At 44.2% G+C, this 23308-nt stretch overlaps 1 protein-coding gene across 1 annotated transcript in view; it reads right to left on the minus strand.

Moving 5' to 3' along the window:
- LOC310660306 (collagen alpha-6(VI) chain-like) overlaps positions 1-23308 on the minus strand; it is a 78632-nt gene that overhangs the window by 38923 nt on the left and 16401 nt on the right. Inside the window, exons 4-15 of the mRNA XM_083404636.1 lie at positions 22501-23115; positions 18616-19176; positions 14907-15464; positions 10697-11272; positions 7584-8150; positions 6300-6643; positions 6120-6198; positions 4518-4663; positions 2017-2109; positions 1850-1903; positions 1208-1279; positions 1069-1095 (exon numbers count right to left, since the gene is read on the minus strand). Of these exons, the coding sequence (XP_083260762.1) occupies positions 1069-1095; positions 1208-1279; positions 1850-1903; positions 2017-2109; positions 4518-4663; positions 6120-6198; positions 6300-6643; positions 7584-8150; positions 10697-11272; positions 14907-15464; positions 18616-19176; positions 22501-23115 (3692 nt within the window). The remainder of the gene's footprint in view (positions 1-1068; positions 1096-1207; positions 1280-1849; positions 1904-2016; positions 2110-4517; positions 4664-6119; positions 6199-6299; positions 6644-7583; positions 8151-10696; positions 11273-14906; positions 15465-18615; positions 19177-22500; positions 23116-23308) is intronic.

Genomic DNA, 23308 nt, shown 5'->3' on the forward strand with positions numbered 1-23308 from the left:
GCCAAGGAGTGTGGTGAAGTCTCCTTCTTTGGAGGTCTTTAAGCAGAGGCTTGACAACCATATGTCAGGAGTGCTCTGATGGTGTTTCCTGCTTGGCAGGGGGTTGGACTCGATGGACCTTGTGGTCTCTTCCAACTCTATGATTCTATGATTCTATGATTCTATGAAAGGTAAGGCAGTCTTGAGGTGAGGGCAGCAGGGAAGAAGGAGTCATATCCAGGCAGTCTGTAAACAACTCCTTTCTCTCTTTCCCCCTTCCCAACTATGAATTTATTTAGTATTTTAAGCCAGAAGGGTGGGGCAGCGTTGCTTAATTGGTTTCCCAATGCCACACATCAGTTCTGGTTACCAATAGGGGAAGGGGCGAGGCACCAGAGAGCTCGGTGTAATGTGGGCACAGCAGCAGAGCCAATCTGTATACTTACACGTAAGTTACATGTAAGTCCTATGGTGGTGCTGTGGTCTAAACCACTGAGCCTCTTGGGCTTGCCGATCAGAAGGTCGGCGGTTTGAATCCCCGCAACGGGTTGGACTCCCGTTACTCTGTCCCAGCTTTTGCCAACCTAGCAGTTCGAAAGCATACCAGTGCAAGTAGATAAAGAGGTACCGCTGCAGCGGGAAGGTAAACGGCGTTTCTGTGTGCTCTGGTTTCCGTCACAGTGTCCCACTGCACCAGAAGCGGTTTAGTCATGCTGGCCACATGACCCAGAAAGCTGTCTGTGGACAAACGCCGGCTCCCTCAGCCTGAAAGCGAGGTAAGTGCTGCAACCCCATAGTCGCCATGACTTAACCATCATGGGGTCCTTTACCTTTGCCTTTTACCTATGGAATTCATTATTGCTTACTTCCAGGTGAGTGGAATTAGGGCTGCAGCCTTACTTATGAGTAGCGTGGTTCATTTTTGAAGTTTCATGCCGTGGTTTTGTTAGATGGAGTCAACAGCGATAGAAGGCCATATTTGATCGTACCAAATCTGTCATACCACCATTTGCAAGCGATGCTCATTTAAGACACGATCACACATTCATAACTTATTCAGGAAAGGAGGAGAAAAACACTTTTCTGTACCTTTCGGCCCACTATTCCTCTCTGCCCCTGCAAAGGATCAGAAGAGCTCATGTCAATTTGAGGACCGTTAGACACAAGAAGATTGCAAGGAACTTTTCGCTATGCATTAGAAAGGAATGCAGTTATAGCTGATGCTTGCCTTGGGTCCTCGGTTACCACGGCAACCCTTGTCGCCCCTTTCTCCATCTGGCCCTGGCATCCCTCGTGGGCCCTGGCAACAAAAATAAGCAGGACCATTAAGAGAGGGAAGTTGTGACAGCAAGGATTGGTATCCCTTTCAGCTAGGGGACAAGAGAAAAGTGAGACTGCTATGATGCCGTACACACCCAGTTGAATCTTTTTTGGGGGGGACAGCAGGCATCACCCTCTGTTCATGCCATCCTTGAAATTCCAATAATAATAATAATAATAATAATAATAATAATAATAATAATAATTTGTTATTTATACCCCGCCCATCTGGCTGGGTTTCCCCAGCCACTCTGGGCAGCTTCCAACAAAACACTAAAATACAATAACCTATTAAACATTAAAAGCTTCCCTAAACAGGGCTGCCTTCAGATGTCTTCTAAAAGTTTGGTAGTTATTTTTCTCTTTGACTTCTAAGTTTCAGAAGAGTCTTGCCATGTGGCTTGGAGAGGCCTCGTGTTTCAGCCAGGCAAACCCAGAGCACCTTTTACTCAGAGACAGAGTTGCATGCCCTTTGGATTCTGGCCAATATTTGGAAATATTCTACTCCCCCCCCCAAAAAAAAATGTATGTATGTAACTTAATAGCTTACAGCTTCCCCTTCTTCTCCTAAGTGTCCTGGACTTCCTCTAACACCTTGAAGACCCTAAAATGGAGATCAAGGAGACTTATTAACACCAAATATCATTTTCAGAGCACACGAAACTATCAGAGGCTTTTGAGGACAGCGCCTCTCTGGTTAAAATCCAAATTCCTTGCCTTCATCCCGTGTCTTCCTGGGTCTCCTGCTTCTCCCTCTTCACCGACACATTTGCAAAACACACAGCAACATGTTCGCTCAGCGATATTGGCCTGAGAAAGAACGGAATGGTAGATGAAATTGATGGACTATGCAGAATTAGTTAAATTAGCAGGAAAGGTTTGAAACCTGCTGGACCAGAGATTCTTAGAAGACTGGAGTAAGTAAGGAAACTCTTTGAAAAGTAATTGTAATGGACAGATTACGCTAGTAGGACTGCAAGCAGTTCTGTAAGGAGGACTATTTGAAATATTGCAAGAAAGACTATGAGGAGAGTTATTAGTTAATGATAAGTAAGAGTAATAGAGAAATTAAGAAATGCAGAATAAGTCATAAAGAATGAGAAATCATCAGAGGAGTTGACAGAAGTCTAAAATATTGTATAAGATAAGAAGTTATGTTACATGATTGTTGGAAATGATGTGTTTAAAAAACCAATAAAAATGTATATAAAAAAAGAGAGAAAGACTGGAATGAACTCTTAGAATTCTGAAGTGCAATCTGTCACACTTCAGGAACAAATTTGTATAGGATCGCTACACCAGTATGACACAATGACAGGATTCGTCTACAGTTTTTAATCATGCAAGGTTATCAACTGTCATCACATTGCTGCTGTTTTAGCCCCAACCCAATGAAAGTTAGTCATACTATTTGCTGAAGGTATTTCCTTCCCCCATATGCACCTATTCAGTTCCTTTGATCTGCAGAAGTTCCATTTTTGCAAGTGCCACATTAATGCCCATTGTGCAATTGCAAGGATTTCTTCCTTTGCTTAGCCAGGCAGAATATGGGCTTTGGAAATCCCTACCTATGTTTTAGATGCCTGTTGAAAACATATTTGCATCAGCAAGCCTATTCAGAAATATAATTTTAGTTACCTACATCAGCTTCTAAAAGTATATTTATTTTATATCTGTTTTTAATTATGATGATTTCATGTATATTGGTTTTTATATGCATTTGTTTTTAACGATGCTGGTTTTATGTCTTATACATTTTAATTGAACGGTGGGTTTTAGTTGTGTGTTTTCTCTCCAGTCTTATTTGTGCCTGCAAAGCATTTTGATCAAGAACTTCTATACATTTTCTAGATAAATTAAACAAATAAATATTGGAATGAATTTCACAAGTTTGGCTGCTTTTCTAGAGTCCGTTTCTAGAGACCACACAGCATCATCAAACAATTGCACTGAAGCATTTCTTGTGTTGTCCTCTGGATTTTTTCCATGATTTGCAGTGATTTAAGGGGAGCGCCGGGACAGGGGTGGCGCTGTGGGTTAAACCACAGAGCCTAGGACTTGCCGATCAGAAGGTTGGTGGTTCGAATCCCCGCGACGGGGTGAGCTCCCGTTGCTCGGTCCCTGCTCCTGCCAACCTAGCAGTTCGAAAGCACGTCAAAGTGCAAGTAGATAAATAGGTACCGCTCCGGCAGGAAGGTAAACGGTGTTTCCGTGCACTGCTCTGGTTCACCAGAAGCGGCTTAGTCATGCTGGCCACATGACCCGGAAGCTGTATGCCAGCTTCCCTCGGCCAATAAAGCAAGATGAGCGCTGCAACTCCAGAGTCGGTCACGACTGGACCTAATGGTCAGTGGTCCCTTTACCTTTACCTTTAAGGGGGGGCACCACTATATATTTGCTATAGCAACACCAGCCTGGCCATTAGGCACCTGAAAAACACTTTTCAGGCTTTTAAAGGGAACAGCTCCCTTAATCAAAAGCTTCCTGTCTGCAAGTTTAGCCTAATTTATTGCTTCCCTGTTCAGCACAGCTGGTGGATTTCTCCTGAACTGCCCTTTGTATAGTTCAGTTTTTCGGTGGTAGAGGGGTGTTTATGTACTGCTTTACAGTGGTACCTCAGGTTACATGTGCTTCAGGTTACAGACTCTGCTAACCCAGAAATAGTGCTTCAGGTTAAGAACTTTGCTTCAGGATAAGAACAGAAATCGTGCTCCGGCGGCGTGGCGGCAGCAGGAGGCCCCATTAGCTAAAGTGGTGCTTCAGGTTAAGAACAGTTTCAGGTTAAGTACAGACCTCCGGAATGAATTAAGTACTTAAGCCGAGGTACCACTGTATTTCAATGTTATCACCTATTTTAATGTAATAGGAAAACTCAAGCTTTCAGGTAACAATGGAAATTATTTTTTTCCGGAATGGAACTTATTTCTAAGCAGACATTATAGAAGGGTAGAGGCGGAGGGCAGCATTGCTGGATAATATAACACTATATTCTGTCCTTTGTATAGCCTTCATTTTGAAGCGATGGAAAAACAATATTTCAGCAGCATTACAATGCTCTGGTGCGGAAGCAACCTTAGTAGTAACTGATTTAGGTCTCACTCACTTCAAAAAAAGCCTGATCCGCATTCTCCCTGCTTAAGCCTTGAAGGTTTCAGAAAGAGCCATCGAACAAAGTAGAATTTAACATCTGTAAGCTGGTTCTTTGGTGATTCACTTACCACGTACTTGGACAGATGACTGGCAATATTTCTCATGCCAATATTCAGTTGCGTCTTGTATCCAAATCCTTTCCCAAACTCAATATATTGAAGATCGTTAATTTTTTCAGCCCCTTCCAGAACGACAGTTATCAGCGCATCCAATCCTGTTTAAAATGTCAATTGTGATTTGTGAGAGTATAACATGGAGTTTTAGAAATCAAAACACCGTCTTTCGGCATGCCCAACAACTTTGACCCGACACCCCCTCAAAAATAAATAAATATGGTAGGTGTTATGTATTGAAGTTCTCACCCTGGCCACCAGGGGTATTGTGTATATAGTTTTCACTCAGGTCCACGTAAGTTAATTTAGGCGGGAACCCCTTGGTTGTTGTTGTTACAGTGTTGACAGCCGGCTGCCTATAAAAGCAGGCTTGCTGAGCTGTTTGCTGTTCAGTTCAGTTCCAGCTTACTTATAAAGAACTACCGTATTTTTTGCTCCATAAGACTCACTTTTTCCGTCCTAAAACGTAAGGGGAAATGTGTGTGCATCTTATGGAGCGAATGCAGGCTGCACAGCTATCCCAGAAGCCAGAACAGCAAGAGGGATTGCTGCTTTCACTGCGTAGCGATCCCTCTTGCTGTTCTGGCTTCTGAGATGCAGACTATTTTTTTTCTTGTTTTCCTCCTCCAAAAACTGGGTGCGTCTTGTGGTCTGGTGCATCTTATAGAGCGAAAAATACGGTACTTGGAGAAATCTCTGTGTCATCTGCTTTGTCCGCCTACTACTTAATGGCAACCCTATGTTAGTTCAGCAACTTCTTCTCACAGTGGCCAGCCAGAAGCATGTGGGAAGCCAAAAAGCAGAATTTGAGTGTGACGACACTCCACCCACTTGTGATTCCAGTGACTGACAGTCAGTGGAATACCATACCCTCCAATATGACTCTAGCAAAATGGGATGCGTGACATGGAAGCCAGCTGATTCATGCATGAGCTCTGTACTAAAAGATGCACAGCTTTTGGGGCCACCAGAGTCAGCCACAAGCGCCACCAACTCATCGGTAGAAACAGCGCTAAGAAGAAAGAAGATCATTTTTATCATATGTGGTAGGAATGTAGAGAAATTAAAAAATTTTGGGAGATGATATACAATGAATTGAAGAAAATGTTTTAAAAGACATTTGTTTAAAAAAAAACCCAGAAGCATTTATGTCAGGGATTGTAGGATAAGACCTGCCAAGGAAAAGAAAGAATCTATTTATGTATGCAACAACAGCAGCAAGAGTCTGTGTCTGCACAGGTTTAGGTCTAGACAGTGTCTGGATGGGGGGACCATCTGATGCCTTGAGTTCCATGATTAAAGGAAGGTGGGCAGAAATTTAATAGATCAATAATCACAATAATAAACGAGACTTCAGCCTTTTCGCAGAGTTTCGAGGAACACTTGTCAAATGTCGCATCCTACAGAAATTCCACGCCTCTTTCAAAATTGTCACTCACATTTGCTCTCCTGAATTCTCTGTTTCCTGACTCTCGAATGCCGAGAAATTTCTCACTTCCTTTCACCGCCGAGCCTTTATATGTCGATCGTATTGATTCCCTCAAACTTATCACATACCTTTTTTCTTGAGCTCTTCTGATTTCTGTTCCAGGATTTCCACGTCGTTGTCCAGGCCATCCGAAAATACAAGGAGCACCTAGAGGAAAGTAAAAACAACAACAATGGTTTGTAAATGTATTAAAATTATACAATATATTGTCGGGTTTGAGTAGGTCAGGATGAAGCCGGAGAGCTTACCTTTCTTCGATCGGCAGATTTGATCTGGAATGTTTCCCAAAGTGAATCCAAAAAGTCTGCATTAAGGTGGGATGCATTCTTGACAGTGGTGCCTACAAGACTGTTCAAGAGTTTTTCACTATCAATTTGGAACTTTGATGTCACCTGCGGTTCTGTATTTTTCACCTTCAGTGCCACACTGGTTTGCGACTGTGACCCTGCATTGCAGCTCACGCCTGTTAAGGACGTGAGGGCATTTATAATTTTTGGAAGGTAGGTTTCCAGCTGCGACTGTCCGTGGAATATATGGTCACCTTGACTTTGGGAGGAGACATCTATTCCCACAACAACATCCACGAAGCATGCTGTTTTATGAAGAGGAGAAAAGACCACCAAATTACTAAACACAAGGGATAGTTACTTGGAAGGGAGAAAATGAAAGTGAAAGACAGAAGGTGAGAGAGATATGGATCGAGGCTAATAATCACTGGGAACCCCACAATTGTAAAAGGAGATATAGGAGACAATCAATATCAAAAGAACTAAAAAAATGAGACCATTTGAACGAACGAATTAATCCTTCGTTGCTCTGTTCCATGACAAATATTTCATCTAGCTTTGCAAGTGGTTCTTGACAGTTATCTAAATGAGTTGATAAGCAATGGGTCAAAGTTGCATTCTGGTATGGGGAAACATATAACACTGAGCAGGGGGAGGGGAGTTTTATTCAATGCCCCCCACAATAAGACATTTATGGATCACACATTGATCAACACAGTGGTACCTCGGTTTTCGAACGTAATCCGTTCCGGAAGACCGTTGGACTTCTGAAACATTCTAAAACCGAGGCGCAAAGGGCGGCCTGCAAATTTACACTGTATTGAGAAAAATACAGTGGTACCTCAGCGGAGGCCATTCAACTTCCGAGGCACGTTCGAAAATGCAAGTGTTTACTTCTGGGTTTTTGGCGTTCAAAAACTGAAACGTTCAACTTCCAAGATGCTCAAAAACTAAGGTACCATTGTATCTAACTTTTAGCATTTAGAATCAGGTACATGGACACCAGTGATTAGATCAGGCATCCCCAAACTCAGCCCTCCAGCTGTTTGGGGACTACAATTCCCACCATCCCTGACCACTGGTCCTGTTAGCTAAGGATGATGGGAGTTGTAGTCCCAAAACAGTTGGAGGGCCGAGTTTGGGGGTGCCTGGATTAGATTGAGGGATGGACAACCATATATCCCACTTTCCCCGAGGCCCCAAGATTAGGGGATTTACTTGGATTCTTGAAGTGGGGATACTTACTTGTTTTATCTTCTTCCTCACAAATATCATCAACTAGTCTTTTTTTAATTACCTTCAGTTCACTGAAATTATCAACTGTGTATTTCCTATCTGAGGAGCCGGCTATCTGACTAAGCTGCAAATGGTCGATTTTCCCTACTCCTATGGCATATATGTCAACACCTCTCTTTCTCAGATCTTCTGAAGCTTTCACAACTTTGTCATGTGACCGGCCATCTGTGATCACCAGCAAAATCTGTTGGATGTTTTCATTTACTCTGCTGCCACCTTCTGGTGTAAAGTAGTGCTTCACCCTCCCGAGAGCGGCACCAATGTAGGTCTGGAGTCCTTCCATCTGTCGGATGCGTCCGATTTTTGTTTCAAGTTCTGATTTGACTGGGAAAATATCCAGGCTGAATTCTTCCCTGTACCTGTCGCTGTACTGAGCGATACCAACTTGTACGTTGTGGCCAGTGTCAAAGGGATGAACTACGTCTTGCAAAAAACTCTTCATCTTGTTGAAGTCGCTGTCGCTTATGCTGTTAGAGCCGTCAATCAGGAACACAAGATCTGCCGGAATTCCACATTCTGCAAGGGAGGAGTGGGAGCGGAGAACAAAATAGGTTATTGTCAGGGAACTGCTATCAGCTCAGAGGCGAGAGGTGGAAGGGCAGTTGTGTTACAAGGAGCCTCTGAAGATCTTGAGAAGCAGTTCTTCCTCTGGCGAGGAGGGAAGCCCCACCTCCAGTGGGGAGGGGGTGCAAGGATCAGAAGATGATAGGGAGAGCCTCAACACCGAGCCTGAGCAAAGCGGAGGGGAGGCAAGTCCCCCTTTGCCAGCGCCCACTCTGTGTAGTAGTCTTCGGCACAGAGGGGGGAGGAGAACGTTGGGGGTCACACAGCTGTTATGCTGGGGAAGGTATAAGGACCGCCCACTCCCAGATTCTGCTAGCGACTGAGCAGACATGGACTTGCGATGTTCTGCACTGTAAATAGTTTGTACAGATAATAAAGCCTGTAAAGGACAGGTTGGAGTCTTGCCTGTTTGCTCCCGAGCAACCACACCAGCACCTGACAGTTATATTCGTAGACCAGGGCATCTCAAAATATGAACACGAAGGGGAAACAGGTTTAGGAGAATAATGTAATAACACACACACACACACACGCTTTGACATTCCTGGCTGTGTGTTAGCTCATATTCCTATGGGTATTTTGCTACATCACCTTAATTGTGAAGGATGCTTTCAGTCCCTAAGGAAGTACACTTACAAGGAGATATGAATTTCCCCCTCAGGGGTTTCTGGCTCACCCTTTCTGCATTGGCTATGATTAGAGGAACAAAATAATGCAATTGTCTAGATGGAACCTTGGACTCCACTGTCAGATGACATGCAAGTGTTTCAACTCAACTAACCTCTGTAATCCTGCAAAATGGCTGCGTCCCCGTGAATGTAAGGAAGCATATTGTGTGCAATGTCCAATTAAGTTCTAGACTTGATCCATTGAAACCAACGGACTTATCTTAAATGCACTGATTTCAATGGGCCTATTCGGCATGAGACTAATATTGGAGAGCACCCTTTATCTTTGGGTATACAGTAGTACCTTGGTTATCGGACTTAATCCGTTCCAGGGGTCTGTTCGACTCCTGGAACTGTTTGAAAACCAAGGTGCAGCTTCCGGTTGGCTGCAGGAGCTTCCTGCACTCAGTCGGAAGCCACAGAAACCACGTCAGACATTCAGCTTCTGAAAAAGTTCGCAAACCGGAATGCACACTTCCGGGTTGGCAGCATTCAGGAGCCAATTTGTTTGGGAGCCAAGCTGTTCGACAACCAAGGTACCACAGTACAACTAAATGGAAAATACAAGCAGCACAATACAGAGCAGCGTTGAAGAAGAAGAAGAAGAAGAAGAAGAAGAAGAAGAAGAAGAGGAGGAGGAGGAGGAAGGAGAAGAAGGGGAAGAGTTTGGATTTGATATCCCGCTTTATCACTACCCAAATAAGTCTCAAAGCGGCTAACATTCTCCTTTCCCTTCCTCCCCCACAACAAACACTCTGTGAGGTGAGTGAGGCTGAGAGACTTCATAGAAGTGTGACTAGTCCAGGTCACCCAGCAGCTGCATGTGGAGGAGTGGAGACGCAAACCCAGTTCCTCAGATTACGAGTCTACTGCTCTTAACCACTACACCACACTGGCTCTCAGTATCAGCGAGTAATGTTATGCAATTCTAAATAGGTGCAACCCTCATTGTACAAAGGAAGACTCACCTTTGAGTAAACATGACTAGGATTGCACTGAGAATTGGAATATTTCAATTTAGCTGATTCTGTGCGCCATCTTTACTGGTTTGTGGATTAGCCCTTGAAACTAAAAAGTGACGTATTTTTATGTGGGTTTTGGGGGGAGGGAATCTTCTTTATCACTTTGATCTAAAGGAAGACGCTTTGGCCAATGTGTTGGAGCGGTTAAAGTGTTGGGCTGGGGCCCTGAGAGACAAAAGTTAAAAATTCAGTCATGAAGCTCAGTGGATTGCCTTGGGTTGCTCTCTGTCTCTCCTCACAAGTTGTTGTGAGGATAGAATGGAAAGCAAGAGAACCATATACGCCACCATGAGCTCAATGAAGGAAAGGTGAGAAATAACAATGATAATGATGATGTTCTTCATATGAAGAACAGAGAATCTGACAAATTATTATTAAAAACGTGTGAGGCAAACAGTGGAAGTCTTTTAAAAAACAACAACACTTTTTAAGGTAGATAAGGACAAGATGAAATTATACAACTGAATATAAATATAGATGGGAAACGGCTATGTATAGTGAATACTTCTCAACTTTAATAAAAAATGTTCACCTATGATCCTTTTCTTTTACTTCTTAATTTTTTCCTTATTCTTTTTTTTCCCTTTTTTGATATCTTTCATTTAACTCCTTTATTGTGAATAGCCTTTTAAAGAGGTATAAATAACTGTAAATATGAAAAGAGACAAAGTATTCTCTAATTTTCCCCCTTGGTTATATGTATTTTCTTTTTCTTTTGTTGTAAATATGTATGTTTTCTAATTTGTACTTAATAAAAATTTAAAAAAAACACAACAACAACAACGATGATGATGACATAGCTACCTACCTGGTTTTGAAACACTGCATATATTGTCAGACAATTTGGGATACAGGTGTTTCAGTCCTTCAAACGAATTGACGTAGAAGTATTTGTCTTCCGATCCTGCCATGGTCAAGAGCTCCCCAGGCTTGGCTCTTTCTATCCCGATGGCATAGATGACAATGCCATGTGCCCTGAGTTTCCTGGACACTTCATCAAGTTCTGCTGCATCATGGGAGTCCCCGTCAGTTATCACTATAAGAACCTGGGGGACACTGCGGCGCTTGCGGCTGCCGTGCTCCTCTGAGAAAAGGCCTTCTGAATACCTCAGAGCCTTGGCTGTGTAGGTTGTTGTCCCAATAGGCTTATCATTCTGGATAGCCTTAATGATTTCCGATTTCGTGCTGTAGGTGTTGAGAAAGAAAAAGGTTTCTGGCTCGGCAGAATATTTGACAGCTCCAAACTGAACTCGGTCCTGGCTGACATCCGATTTCTTCACCAAAGCGATCATGAACTCTTTCATAATGTCGTATTCTCTGGGATCGATGCTTCCAGAACCATCAATGACGAAAACAATATCTAGGCGCTCGATTCTCCTGCACTCTGAAAGAATAACAGTGAGAACTGGTCACTAATGTGTGCCCTAGACAAATCTTCATAGCAGTTTCCCTTTGTTGCAAGTAGGGGTGGACAAATTTGTCACTTTCAATTCTCGTGGTTTCTCATGTTTACAAAGTTAGACTCCACATTTCTGCAACAATTTGTGAATTTTAGTTGCAACAATCACCCGGAAAATTCATCTGCATTTTTTCTCCTAATAAACACATTTTTGTATGCAGCTTTGAGTAACATACATGTTTTCGCAAGCAATGTCCCCTGCTGTGATGCACTTTGTATGTTATCTTCAGTAATATATGGATTTGCATGCATACTTTACATGTGCATTTTTGGACACATTCTTGGCTACAGGATTGCAAAATTCAGAGAAGTGGCGCTTTTGAAGGATTGCTGCATTTCAGCTCTCCTTTTGCTTCAGGAAGTGCAGATTAGGTAAGGTTGCATTTAAATGTGAAGTGAATTTCTCCTCCATCCTTAACTGCAAACAAGACTTGCTAGTTTACTTGCAAGCTATTCCAAGATCTTCATCAAACACGCTATTTAAGGTCATGCAATTTATAGCTATAAATATACACAGTTGTATGTCAAAGCCTTATGCCAGGACTGCTGGGAGGCAGATGGACATACCTGTTTTGGATGATAAATTCTGAGTACTATTAAAGAATATCAATGTGTCCATTGATTCTTTTATTATGATATCTAATTTCTTAATCAACTAGAGTCACCAGAATGCTTGCAATGAAGGGCATCCCTAGCCTAGGGCATGATGGGATATGGTAGATTGGAGAGGGTGTTAGAATTCCTGCTCCATGATGGCTGAGCTCCTGACAGAGGAGACATACTGAGATTAGGGGGAATTCAGTCACTAGGGCACAAGACAACCTTAGACGGTTCGAAGCTGAAGTCGAATGCAGAGGACTTTTTATGCTGCCTCTAATCCTCTCCAAAAGTGGTCCTCAAAGCTTTTAGAAAACTTGAACCAATTTATTATCTTACAGAACCAACAGGCTTCCTTTTATGATCTGAATTCACAGGATTGTTCCCATTACGAAAAGGGGAGAAAAAATAAACATTGGAAATAACAGTCCCTGTTAAGTATGGGATTGGTTTGCTTACCTGACCCTGAACATTGAGCAGATATGAGCACAAATCTTTCCCATACTATGATCTTGGCCGCAGGAATAATTTATAGGGACTCTCTTCTGAACCAACATTTTGACATGAGCCAACGCCTTTATTAAGGCTTGAAATATAAGGTTTCTTCTCAGCTAAACCTGTTCCCTAACAGGGCTATGAACACCATTTGAATACTTACGATTATGTCTACATTTATCATCTGGGCCTTATCAAAGTGGCTCGATGTTCTAACATACTCCTTATTCTTCCTTACATGTGGTTGTGTTTATGTCTCTCAAAGGAGACTTTATAAAATAAGCCCTCTCTTCCGCACCATGTGTTTTAGTTTAACAAGACAGCTTTATCTGCAGCAGTAAAGGGTTGGAGCCAAAGAACCAGGAGAGGAAATTAAATAGCTGCAAGTGCTGTTCCACAAACACTTGCAGTGCTATAACTGACAGCTGGGATAGCTCAGTTGGTAGAGCATGAGACTCTTAATCTCAGGGTAAAGCCCCACATTGGGCAAATGATTCCTGCATTGCAGGGGGTTGGACTAGATGACCCTCACGGTCCCTTCAAACTCTACATTGCTATGATTCTATGGTTTATGAATAGGTAAAGTAATGGTCAGGGACCCCTGACCATTAGGTCCAGTCGTGACCTACTCTGGGGTTGCGTGCTCATCTCACTCTATAGGCCGAGGGAGCCAGCGTTTGTCCGCAGACAGCTTCCGGGTCATGTGGCCAGCATGACTAAGCCACTTCTGGCGAACCAGAGCAGTGCACAGAAACGCCATTTACCTCCCCACCAGAGTGGTACCTATTTATCTACTTGCACTTTGACATGCTTTCGAACTGTTAGGTTGGCAGGAGCAGGGACCGAGCAACGGGAGCTCACTCCGTCGCGGGGATTCGAACCACCGACCTTCTGATCGGCAAGTCCTAGGCTCTGTGGTTTAACCCACAGCGCCACCCACATCCCTATGAATAGGTAGGTTGGGTTTGATAGCAATTCTCATCCTTCCACCTGTGCCAAGGGTCCTGAGAAAGCAAAGATGCACCACGAAACTGCATGGTGATCTCCTTTTTACCTGTACTGTCAGTAACATCAGTACAAAGCTAGAGGGCGAAAAATAGAGAAGGAATAGGAGGACAAGGGGAATTATTCCAAAGGGACTGTCCTTGAGTGTGATAGATGACAAAGCGAGCAGAGTTACTACAGCTCAATGCTACAATGACTTCCCTCCTTCCAACTCAAGAGACCAGAAAAACCTTCAAAACTCTTTCTGCACTGTGTGATTCTGGGACAACAAACCTGGAAAGGCGCCGTCTGAAACCATGCCAGTATACATAAAGATTGGTGTATTAATTGAAAGCTGCTGTACACTCTGTTGTCTAAAATGCATAACATATTATTGGATTGGGAGACAAAGGATGAGCAAGTAAAATCCTAAATGATACACTGAGCAATTGTGGAATATGGATATAAAATTTACACCATGTTATGGTCTAAGATAAAATTATATGAAAACGCTATATCGTTGGTATCTAACACTGAGTATACTGGCAAAAATGTATAAATCTAAATCAAACAAGTGTTGGAAATGTAAAGAGAAAGAAGGTTCTTTTTATCATATGTGGTGGTCTTGTAGTAAGGTTAAAGCTTGCTGGGAAATGATATGCAATGAATTGAAAAGGATGTTCAAAATAACTTTTGTAAAAAGAAACAACCCAGCTTTTCTTTTGGAAATTATAGGGACAGAACTACCTAAATTGTATAGAAATTTATTTATGTATGCTACTACAGCAGCAAGAATGCTACTTGCCCCTAAGAAGCAGAAGTCCCAGTAAAGGAAGAATGGATACAAAAACTTATGGAATATGCAGAAATGGTGAAACTTACCGGAAGAATAGGAAATCAAGATAACAAACCTTTTCATAAAATAATGGAAATGGTTTATTGAATATTTATAAACTAACTGGAAATAGATAAAAACATTGGCAGGGTTATTGTAATAACCTGCAGTTTCATAAGAGTATATATTTAAAGTAGATAATAAAATGAGCAAATTCAATGCATTCAGATATGCAGAAGATATATATATATATATTTTAAATTAAGGAACCGCAGAAAGAGGGGGAAGGAAGTCAAACTTTGAAATGTTAGATTGATTGTAAAACTAATGAAATGTATACAGTGGTACCTTGGGATGCAAACGGGATCAGTTCTGGAGCCCCGTTCTCATCCTGAAGCGAACGCAACGCGCGCCTGTGTATGCGCGGGTCACGTTTTGCCGCTTCTGCGCATGCGAGTGACATCATTTTGACCGTCTGTGCATGCGCTCCCGGCGAAACCTGGAAGTAACGCGCTCTGTTACTTCCGGGTTGCCGCAGAGCACAACCCGAAAATACTTAACTTGAAGCACAGTAATCCCGAGGTATGACTGTAAACTTGAAAACTACAAATAAAAACTTTTTAAAAAAGAAAGCTGCTGTACACTCACCATCGTACGGACTGCATATTCCAAAGAGGATCTCACGTTCTAAGTGCTTCAGAACGTCGAAGTCCTCCACATAAAACACCATTTCAGGCTTTCCACTTATCTCCACCAGCTGAGTTTTATTTGCGCTGAACACCCCCAAGGAGTAGATGACAACACTTTGCTCTCTCAAAGCCTCTGCGGGTCCTCTCACCTCACCCTGCGCTTCCCCATCAGTGATCAGAATCAGAATTTTCTTGACATGGGGCCGTGCCCCTTTGGTGGGCTTAAAATAATCGGACACGAATCGCAGTGCTTCCCCTGTGAGGGTGTTCTGTCCCATAGGAGACATTCTCCCAATAGCACCAATGACTTCTCTCTTCGATGAGTACTGGTTGAGCCAGAATTCTTCTTGGCTTCTGCCACTGAACTGCACAGCACCAATGTGCACTCTGTCGGGACCAATGTCAGATTTGCTCACGAGGTCAATCATGAAGTCCTTCATTTTCACGAAGTTCTCAGGGCCTATACTGCTGGAGCTGTCCACCAGAAACAGAACATCAGCTTTCTTCTCTTTGCAGGCTGTTAGCAGAAAAACATAAACACATATGGATGAGAGATGGCCACAACAAAGATAGCTGTGATGGCCTGGGATTTGGACTCGGATGCTGAACCTGAGGGATCTCAGCCTGCACAGGAGACCACACCTCCAGAACCAGCTGAGCTGGGGCTGGGGCATGAGCCTGAAGGGTCCTCACCTGTGCTGGATCCTCAAGTGCAGGCATCAGCTGAGTCTGCTCTGGCTCCTGAGGACCCACTGTCTGCAGGTGCTCCACTCTCAGCCCCGTCAGAGGAAGCTGAGGTTGCCTCTGGGTCCGGTAACCCTCCAGCCTCTCCTGAGCTGCAGAGGCTCAGGGCAGAGAGGCGGAGGGAACTAAGTTCCCGCAGGAGGAGTGCTGGCCTCCAGGCCAGGAGAGGCGAGTCACCAGAGGATCAGGACCACCCTATGCCTTGGGGCAGATAAAAGCCGGCCAGCCCCAGTCCCATGTTGCGGGAGCAACATTGCTGGTTGCTAGTTCCTGCCTGAACCCTGTCCTGCTTTCCTGCCTGAGCTCCTGACCCGTCCTGGCTCCCTGCTTGCATGCCTGTTCCTGACTTCACCCGACTCCCTGCCCTGCACCCAGCTTCAGCTACTACGGACTGCCTCCATGTTGCACCTCTGACCATGGACCGGACTTGGGCCTCGCCTCTCGGGTAACCCACGGGGCCAGCACAATAGCATTACAAAACTGAAGCCAAAAGGAAACACAGCCATGTGCAGAGCTGAGTGCACTGCTGAAAAACACTAATACATCACCATCATCCCCGCTCAGCCATGAAGCCCACTGTGCAATATTGAGCCAGTCTCTCTTTCTCTCTCTGCCTAACCTACCCCACAGGGTTGAAATTCTACTCAATAATGACCCAGAGCAGAACTCCGACATATAGCTGGCAGTGTGAAAACTTAAACATGTTGCAGGATTCCCCAAAAATACACCAGAGGCAATTATATTTTATCCAGCTGAGCGTTACTGCTACTGAATGCAAATGAGCATAATGGTCACACATCCAAGACATTAAGGATTGGCACTGTCCATAAGAAATCCAGTTGCAGCAGACTTAACTTAAACTTACAATAACTTATAATGAGTCTAAACCTTAACACTAGCATACTATGTACGGAACACCACACCAGAAGGAAGAGAGATAGAAAGTGAAACCCAGGCTCCTTCTGGCCTAGAGTGGTACCTCGGGTTACAGACACTTCAGGTTACAGACTCTGCTAACCCAAAAATAGTACCTCGGGTTAAGAACTTTGCTTCAGGATGAGAACAGAAATCATGCGGCGGTGGTGCGGCGGCGGCGGCAGTCGGCCTCATTAGCTCAGGTTAAGAACAGTTTCAGGTTAAGAACCAACCTCCAGAACGAATTAAGTTCTTAACCCGAGGTTACACTGTTTTATTATAGTCAGCATGACCTTGACAGAATGAGCTAAGAGAACCACCTGTACTCAGCCACCTGTACTCAGCTTCTCGGAAGGAATAACCCAAACATCATGAACCTTCTGCTTGTTTCTTTCACACAGAGAAGCTTCCAGAAGCCTCTTTAAGTAGAATAGGAAAGATCTCTACACACCAGATCAATACTTTCTGCACTAAGAAATTCAAACTGGCAGTTGTGAGGATAAAACAAGGGTTAGAGAATGACCTTGAATCTTTTGGATGAAAGGTGTAATGGAAATGCAATAATGAATACCAAAATACAGTTCAGCGAGGAAGGTGAGCTGACAAGGATCTTAAAAGCTTGGACAAAATACAGTGGAACCTCTGGTTACGATCTTAATTCGTTCCAGAGGTCCATTCTTAACCTGAAACCGTTCTTAACCTGAGGTACCTAGCTAAGGGGGACTCCCTGCCAGCGTGCGATTTCTGTTCTCATCCTGAGGTAAAGTTCTTAACCCGAGGTACTACTTCCGGGTTAGCGGAGTCTGTAACCAGAAGTGTTTGTAACCTGAGGTGTTTGTAACCTGAGGTACCACTGTACACTTGAAGGTCCCACCAAAATCTTCAACAGGAAAGGACAAGAGCTTATCCATACCATTTGCATGGGAGTTCTCAATCTAATCAAAAGCCACACTGTGTCACCTTTCAAGTCTGTTTACCTTGTTTGGTGGGCGCCATTGCGGCCAGGCCCTGGGTCCTGCATGACCCAGCTGAGGGCTGGAAACTGATGTGCCCCCTGCCATCACCTCCCCACACCATCGGCGCTGGGTGGGACCCCCTCATGGAGCAAACCTCGCCAACCATTCAGCACTCTTGCACCCTTTACCGGATCTCCAACCCACCTCGCCCTCTTTTTCTGCTTTGATGCGTTACGGCCTTGCTATGGACTAATCGTCGGTCGCCATATTGTTGGGACTGGGCAGGATTTTTCCCCACTTGCAAATTGGCTCTGCCATTTGGTTTTCGCCTACCTCGTAGCAATTGGCACAGCTTTGTGGGGTTAGGCATCGGGGAAGCCTTTGTTTAGATGGAGGGGAGGTTGTAGCCTCTGCTTGCCCCTCTTCATTAAAGATATCCTGTTAAAGGGATCTGGGAGTGTGGGTTCTGTCCGATGCCCAGATATGAGCTAGGGCCATGCCACTACCCCAATGGGGTACCCCTCTGCCTGCTCCTATTTGATGTAAGTCTTAGGTCTCCCCCTACCGGTGGTTTAACCTCAGTTGGAGCCCCAGCAGATGGGCGGGAGTCAATATATAGACTGGCTTCACCCAATGTCTCACATCTATAACCAATAAAGTTGTGGCCTATTTGAACCCATAAACCAAAATCTGCTTGTTCGTGTGTTTTATTTATCCACCAGAAGACCGCAGGTCACAGGGCCTTGGCACGCAATTGAATCTCTCTTTAACAAGAATAATTTTACACCCCGGGCACCCATCTTTTTTCTTCCTTTTTAAAGCAGAAACAGGATATTAATCATTCTTTGGTTCACCTGAAAACCCATCCACATAGCATGCCATTAATGTTTTATGGGACTGTTTGGATTTTTCCCCTGAAGCATTTTCCCCTCAGGGAAAAAAATCTCAGGGTTCTTTCAAGTGTGCCAGTATCTCCTAAGCACATTTGGGCTATTTAAGAGCAGGCATTCTCCCCTGAAGTTTAAAAGTAAAATATAAGATGATTCTTCTTACCTTCTACAGCACAGATCTCTCGGACAACTTCATTCTTTATATGCTTCAGAGAGGCAAAATCGTTGACAGAATAAGCTCTGTCCTTTGACTCTGCGATCTCATAAATCTGCGACTCGTTAGCGTGTCTGACACCAATGGCATAAATGTTGACCATTTCATTCCTCAACCTCTTGGCAGGTCCCTCAACGTGGTCCTCTGATTTCCGGTCAGTTAGCACTATCAGATGGCAGGGAACACTTCGGGAGTGTTGACCTTGTGACCTTCTTAGCAAGGGCTGGATGGATGTCAAAGCTGCTCCTGTGTGAGGACTGCCACCTATTTGACGGATGTTATCAATGGCTTTCAATATATCACTTGTTTTACCATATTCCTCAAGGCCGAATTCCAGCTCGTTCATGTCTGCATATTGCACAACTCCAAAGCGAACTTTATTCGGTCCAATCGGGAAAAATCTAACCACTTCTTTCAAAAACAACTTCAGATCCACAAAATCGAAATAATCGAGGTTTGAGGAACCATCGATGAGAAAATAAATATCTGCTTCTTCCGTATCCACGCAGCCTATGGGGAAGAGAATTTTGGTGGTGCGTTTAATAATTCAAACAATGAATTTATCCTGTGGTTTGTTTTGTTTGTTTGTTTGTTTTAAAAAAGCACAAAGCACTTAAGATGGCTGAATCTCAAAGTTTCTTTCTGTATCACATTTTCCCCAAATTTAAATTTATTTTCAGCATTTCCACATCAGCAAATCCACCCCCCAAAAAAGTCTTCATGAACATGCAGCAGCATTTTCATGCCCGTGTCTGCAGAGCAATTTCCCTTAATGTCACAAATTTTTGTATGTTATCTTCACTAATCTGGGCATTTTATGTGCCCTTTACCCTAGTACAGTGGTACCTTGGGCTACAAACACCTCGGGTTACAGACACTTCAGGTTACAGACTCCGCTAACCTGGAAGTAGTACCTTGGGTTGAGAACTTTACCTCAGGATGAGAACCGAAATCGCGCGCCGGCAGCATGGCGGCAGCAGGAGGCCCCATTAGCTAAAGCGCACCTCAGGTTAAGAATGGACCTCCAGAAAGAATTAGGTTCTTAACCAGAGGTACCACTGTATATGCATTTCTGTACGCATTGCTTGGCTGGAAAACTGCATTGCAAAAATTAGCGGAATTCCATAGAATGGCTGCGGTTTGGTTCGCATATTGTGTGAGAAAGTGTTACCGTAATTCCCCTCACCTCCCTATCCAACAGTGAGGCAACCACTAACATGAGCATCAGAGCTTGGCAGCAAGTTGTTACAGATGTATTAGCCATTAAAAGACCATCATTCATTGCTCGTATTTGAACATGCGCATGTCCTCAGAGGGTGGGGGCGGGGGTGTAGGCTCTTAGGGAGACTCTGAAGAAGTGCATTTAACTAAAGACTGCTTCTTATTTAATGTAAGACTAGTGCAATGCGCTCTGCAAGGGGCTACCTTTGAAGGTGACCCGGAAACTACAACTAATCCAGAACGCGGCAGCTAGACTGGTGACTGGGAGTGGCCGCCAGGACCATATAGCACCGGTCCTGAAAGACCTACATTGGCTCCCAATACGTTTCTGACCACAATTCAAAGTGTTGGTGCTGACCTTTAAAGCCCTAAATGGCCCTTGGCCCAGTATACCTGAAGGAGCGTCTCCACCCCCATCGTTCAGCCCAGACACTGAGATCCAGCACCAAGGGCCTTCTGGCGGTTCCCTCCCCACGAGAAGTGAGGTTACAGGGAACCAGGCAGAGGGCCTTATCGGTAGTGGTGCCCGCCCTGTGGAACGCCCTCCCATCAGATGTCAAGGAAATAAACAACTATCTGGCTTTTAGAAGACATCTGAAGGCAACCCTGCTTAGGGAAGTTTTTTATTGTGTTTTTAATATTCTGTTGGGAGCCGCCCAGACTGGCTGGGGAAAGCCAGTCAGGTGGGCAGGGTATGATGATGATGTTCACCTAAGCACTTTTTGGAGATGTGGGTGGTGCTGTGGGTTAAATGACAGAGTCTAGGACTTGCCTATCAGAAGGTCAGCGGTTCGAATCCCCGCAATGGGGTGAGCTCCCGTTGCTTGGTCCCTGCTCCTACCAACCTAGCAGTTCGAAAGCACGTCAAAGTGCAAGTAGATAAATAGGTACCGCTCCAGTGGGAAGGTAAACGGCATTTCCGTGCGCTGCTCTGGTTCTCCAGAAGCGGCTTAGTCCTGCTGGCCAGGTTCCTCCTTATCCTGCCTTGATAACTATTGGAAGCAGCAAGAAGCTTCTGTGAGTTTTGTGGGAGAACACAACCTCAGCAGGCCCCGTGGATCCCTCCGCAGCTCTCTGAATTGGGCCAACAAAATGTTAGCAAGTGATTGTAAGAAACCATATTTTCCCTGATTCCCCACATTTGTAAAAGGAAGGAGAGAGTCATTCTTATCAGAACATGTGTTCCTGTTCAGATGGCTCTCTTCCTAGTCATACTGAGATCATCCAAAAGTTATCATATTCCAGGATTAATCTCACAGTGATGTCTGTGGATCTTCATGATATAGTGGCAGGCCTTTGGGGAAGTGCCATAGCTCAGTGATATGTGTGTAGAAGGTCTCAGGATCAAGGCCTAGCATCCCTAGTTCAGACTGAGGGAGATTTCTGGCTCAAACCCTGGAGAGCCATTGCCAGTCAGCTGAATTTCCCAGAAACTAGAGACTGGTTCCAGAGTCCGTGACAGACAGAAACAAGAGGAAGATCTGCAAAGGTGCTGCAAAACTAGTCAAATGTTGTATCTTGAGCTCTTTTTTCAAGAGAGACGGGACCATCAGCTCTGGTGTGGCAGGCCAACTCCTTCAGGCCTCCTTTCCCTCAGTTGTCCTCAGGGAGCAGCTATTTCATCAGGCTGCCTCAGTGGGAGAGATAGGAAGAAGGGCTCATTCCACCAGCTTTGCTGAAAGCCCGGCTCTGCCATGCACTTCCTATCCCTGAATTGTGCAAAAAACCCGATCACTATAAGAACAACTGTTCAAGAATTGGTGCCTGAATTTTCGTTTCCCCCTAGAAGAAGAAGAGTTTGGATTTGATATCCCGCCTTTCACTCCCTTTTTAAGGAGTCTCAAAGCAGCTAACATTCTCCTTTCCCTTCCTCCCCCACAACAAACACTCTGTGAGGTGAGTGGGGCTGAGAGACTTCAAAGAAGTGTGACTGGCCCAAGGTCACCCAGCAGCTGCATGTGGAGGAGCGGAGACGCGAACCCGGTTCCCCAGATTACAAGACTACCGCTCTTAACCACTACACCACACTGGCTCCCTCCCTACTTCCCTCCCTGTCCCTTTTCCCTTGTGTGACCTTTTATTTTAGATTGTAAAGGACTTGTTTTAATTGACTGGATGTAAACCATCCTGGGAGACTTTTTGGCTGAAGAGCAGGATATAAATGCACTACATAAATAATAGTATAATAGATTATGCTATTTTCCCTTTTTAGCTTTTTCAAGAGAGAGCATGCTGTTGTTGTTTGGCTTCCTGCTTTCCAGTCTGCTATTGTCACATTTTTTTAGAGCCTAATAATAATAATAGTAATAATAATAATAATAGTAATAATAATAATAATAGTAATAATAATAATAATAATAATAATAATAATAATAATAATAATAATTTATTTATACCCCGCCCATCTGGCTGGGTTTCCCCAGCCACTCTGGGCAGCTTCCAACAGAACATTAAAATACAATAACCTATTAAACATTAATAATAATAATTTATTAAACGAAAATTCAGGCACCAAATGAATCTTCTGCAACACCTCTGGAGATGTTCTTCTTGCTTTTGCCGAGGAACTAGAGCGTTGCAACTCTCCCGAAACAGCGTAAGATGACAAGTTACCTCTTTTAAGCAGTTCTGCTCTTTTGTTGTCCATGTAGAGCTTTCGTTGCACCTGATTCACCACCTTCTTATGAAAAACGAGAGCCTGGCGTGGCAAGTGGGGAAATGTTTTCAGGTGGGTCACGTACTGTTGTGGCGGGTACGCAGCTATCTGGGTTAACTGAGCGACATCAGCCCTTTCGACGCCAATTGCAAACAATGTCACACCTGCTCTCCTGAGAACGGTTGCAGCATTGCCCACCCCATCTTCTGAAGCCCTGTGAGTGATAAGAATGGCTATTTGTTCCACCCCCTGGCTCTTCCTGCTTCCGGAACTTTCCGTGAAAACTTTCTCCCTTGTGAAATGAATGGCCAAGCCAACGTTGGCCTTTCCTGCCTTGGGAGAAAGACTTTGTATGTGCTGCAGAACATTCGTCTTATCCATTTCCATCCGCAGTAAAAATATCACCTCGGGTTTAGCGCCGAACGTCACCAAGCCAACCTTGATGCATTTCTCCTTCACATCCAGAGAAGACACCAGCTTTTCCAAAAATATTTGAATCTTCTCAAATTTGTTTTGCGGAGGACCCGCATCCACTATAAACACCACGTCGGCGACAGCATCGTCATCACAAGCTGCAGTGGGAAGAAAATACAAGATTAAACATTGGCTATTGCTTGGCTCCCCTTCAGGGATCACTGCCTTGCCGTGGCAAAGGGCCTTGCTTCTTGGGAGAAAAGCAATGACAAACCTAGACAGCATCTTAAAAAGCAGAGACATCACCTTGCCAACAAAGGTCCGTATAGTTAAAGCTATGGTTTTCCCAGT

Source organism: Podarcis tiliguerta, assembly GCF_965153285.1.
Source record: "Podarcis tiliguerta genome assembly, chromosome: 12".
NCBI lineage: Eukaryota > Metazoa > Chordata > Lepidosauria > Squamata > Lacertidae > Podarcis > Podarcis tiliguerta.